This window comes from Atta colombica, unplaced genomic scaffold (genome assembly GCF_001594045.1).
Source record: "Atta colombica isolate Treedump-2 unplaced genomic scaffold, Acol1.0 scaffold179, whole genome shotgun sequence".
Classification (NCBI taxonomy): Eukaryota; Metazoa; Arthropoda; class Insecta; order Hymenoptera; family Formicidae; genus Atta; species Atta colombica.
Genome location: NW_017259270.1, coordinates 28,206 through 31,451, shown reverse-complemented (window position 1 = coordinate 31,451; position 3,246 = coordinate 28,206). Strand labels below are relative to the sequence as shown.

The following is a 3,246-nucleotide window of genomic DNA, read 5'->3' as shown; positions in this document are numbered from 1 at the left end:
TATATATATATATATAAAACTTACCAGTTCTCACTGTTTGAGGTGGTGTGGGTGGTTTGGTGGTAGGAGCGGGTCCTACCATAGCAGCACCTAATCCTGAACCTGTGGAAGTAGCTCCTAAACTCTGAACGCTGCCTTGACTACCTCCTCTTTGTTTGCTTCGCGGTGTACCGCAACTACGTACACCATGTCCAATTTCATCTAAAATTGTATAATCAATGCTCTTCCTGACATACTTAATTGGTTTCTCAGGATTGGCAGGAGCGATGATTTTGTACTGGCGAGTTGTCATCTTGTTGGCTGTCAAGACGCCTATTTCCCTTCTGGCTACCTTTTCCTTATGAATCATGACTGTCTGTGCAATGTGATTCATTTGGCTTTCCATCTCAGCGAGCTGGGACGTCTGCAGATCCAGCAGTTGAAGAAAATTGTACGCCAATGTGTTTATTTGATATGCAACACTGGCTAAGGATTGTGTGGTATAATTCTTCGTTTCCTCCAGTGCAATCCTCTTGTTTTCTGCTTGGAAATAATTGGCTTCGCAATATTCTGCCACTCTCTCCAGATTTGTGTGGCTGTCGGCCAGATTGTTCCTACCCTCAGGAATCTCATGTCGCAGGAGTGCCGCTAATTCTGCCATGACTTCGGAATCACTACCCACTCCTGACGACACGCAATAAGATCCTGATCCTTCTTAAAAGCAAGAGAGAAAAAAAAATACAAATATTATACGTGGAAGAACACCATAAGTAAAAATTAAATTAGTCTCGTAAAGCACAAGATGTTATAAGAATAAAATATAAAGTAAAGCGATCACGAAGCCAAAAGTGTATTTAATGACAGTTTTATAGCTCCGGACCAGTTGCTCTATTCCCGCAAAGTAGGATCACTGCAATTGTTTCCGAGACGGAAGATATGTTAATTTCCAACAATGAGAACTTGGCACCTTTCTCACGAAGCAAGAGATAGTCGAGAGGATGGAAAATTAGATTATGATAGGGGCGGCGTCTGAAGGGAAATATGAAACAAGATGGACAGACTGACACATGCACGCACGTACACGTACACAACACCGCCTGATCGGTACGGAAAATGTTCCCAATTGACGCGACGACGGTGCGTACCAACAATCTTAGAGATTAAAAAAAAGAAGTAGAAAATCAACTAACGGTACTCAGCCATTATTTGCAACTACCAGCTACTAGCAGCCTCATTAATTCATAATTACCGAGCTCCCGAAATTTATGTAAAAAAAGAGCGTACGGAGGTATAAAACAGTATAAAATGGCCGCGACACGTGCGCGCGCGAGCGATGTACATCAATGATACACAATCGAGTCGCTGCAATTGTATCGCACAGTCACGATACAATCGATATCGTTGAGTCCGCTTTTTTTGTAACTGCAAAATGCGCGTTTTTTTCTGAATTGACGGCGATATCTAAATGTATATTTGTCGTGATTTAAAAAATTAATATTATATTCTAAATTAAAACTAAATTTTAACGCGTGAATTTCTACAAGATCGCTGCGGTGATTGGTGGATCTCGAACGAGGACCGTGATCGAATGAATCGATTGCGACGCTCGCGAGATATCGTGCGAATTACAAACGTAACGCCACTTATAAATACATCACGATTTCTGCTCGATGTCCGAACGCTGCGCATTTCAGTGTACTGTAGGTGTTTTACATGGTTTTACAGGGGATATGGATTCTTCTGTGCTCCCGTGAGTGTCTCCGGTTCGCAGCTCGAGTCCGGTGCGACAATCGTGTCCGCCCGCTCGTGTTCTGCGTCCACGTCCGCTCTAACTTTATCGCATTGCATTCGCCGTAGGCGACCGATCGACGGACATCTGAGCCGGTTGCAGTCTCGGTAAGTACGATTCTTCCGACAATGGATACGCGGAAACGCACCTTCACACCGAGATCATCGCGATTCTTTTGGTCAGCGAATCGTTCTCGCGGAATCTGCGTCGAAATCTGATTGTCATAGAACTTAAGATTGTCCACCTACTGTTCGCAGATCAGCCAACTTGGCAACCAACAGCAGCTCGAGGGTTTTGAGTCTTGCCTGGCAGAATGATCTCCAAATGGTCGAGGCAGTCGATTGTTCTGAAAAGTGGCCCACAAAATAATATCCGCTTAAAATACGCCTAGAGAGATTGATTTACGAAGTGGAAGGTATCACTCGATTGGTTTTGATATCCGCAAGAATGGACAATCTGCTGAAAGAGCTGGAGGCTCTGAAAATTAGGAGTGATTTCTTTGAGGATAATTCCTCATGGATACCATGCATAGACTTGATTCAGAAGAGTTTTGTACCACAAAGAACAGTCGGAGCAGAACGTCCATGCGAGGAGAAAGATTTCAGAGAATATAGGCTCGTTGTAGAAAGAAACTTGCATAACGTCAGGTCTATGTTGCAACATATTTCTAGCAATTCCAGAGAGAAATACTTTCAGCTGAGCAATGCCACAGGGATGGTTAGAACGTTTGGTATGAATTTGTTGCTGCTCATTGGAGAACATAGTGAAAAGAATATTTGGAACACAGCTGAGTGTGTTTCTATTTCCAAAGAATTACTTGCTAGTTTTTGTGACCTATACGTCTGCCAAAGTATTTCCCAATTTTTGTCAGAGAATGAGAATTTGTATAATTTGTTGCTGATGTTAAGACCTAAATTATTAAAAGATACCTGGAAAACTTATCCATCAGCTGTAGCATGTTATAGATGGTTTTTGCAAGAGGCAGAAGTAAGTTCAGTTTTATTTAGATCTTATACAGTTTATTACTTATATAGTTTATAATTATCGAAAGAATTAGGAATTTTCAAATTTTTTTTATTTTTGAAAATAAAGGATTTTTATGAAATTTTATCGGGAGTCGGAAAAATTTTTGAAATTTTATTTTTAAATTTAAATTCTGTCGTTTTTTGAAAATTTGTTTCTTTAATCATTTTTCCTTGATGCAAAAAAATGCAAAATGTTAAAAATTAGTTAATAAGTACACATATTTATATATACATATCCATATATTCATGTATATTCTTATTAAAAAAAATGAAGATAAAAAAAATATTAAGTAGCTTACTTTATACTGTGATAAATTTTTCTTATATTGTTTTTTTGGTTTCACTGTTTCAATTGTAAAAAATGTTATAGTCTCAGTCTCATGGAATTCCTGTTTTTTGCCAATTTTCAATGTATAGTTTATTTTATATATAATATTTTATATATAGTTTATT

General features: G+C 39.0%; 2 protein-coding genes across 6 annotated transcripts in view; one reads left to right on the top strand and one right to left on the bottom strand.

The window, feature by feature from the left end:
* LOC108686390 (abl interactor 2) overlaps positions 1–1,289 on the bottom strand; it is a 2,760-nt gene extending 1,471 nt beyond the window's left edge. Inside the window, exons 1-2 of one of the 5 annotated variants that reach the window (XM_018191671.1) lie at positions 1,229–1,289; positions 25–693 (exon numbers count right to left, since the gene is read on the bottom strand). In XM_018191671.1, coding sequence (XP_018047160.1) covers positions 25–640 — 616 coding nt within the window. In that variant the 5' untranslated portion in view covers positions 641–693; positions 1,229–1,289. Of the gene's footprint in view, positions 1–24; positions 694–946; positions 1,138–1,169 lie in introns of those variants that run through there. The other 4 variants (XM_018191674.1, XM_018191670.1, XM_018191673.1 and 1 more) reach the window with 4 other exon arrangements.
* Positions 1,290–1,632: 343 nt separating this feature from the next.
* Positions 1,633–3,246, top strand: part of LOC108686391 (TELO2-interacting protein 2-like) — a 2,881-nt gene continuing 1,267 nt past the window's right edge. The window contains exons 1-2 of the mRNA XM_018191675.1: positions 1,633–1,875; positions 2,026–2,755. Coding sequence (XP_018047164.1) covers positions 2,216–2,755 — 540 coding nt within the window. The 5' untranslated portion in view covers positions 1,633–1,875; positions 2,026–2,215. The remainder of the gene's footprint in view (positions 1,876–2,025; positions 2,756–3,246) is intronic.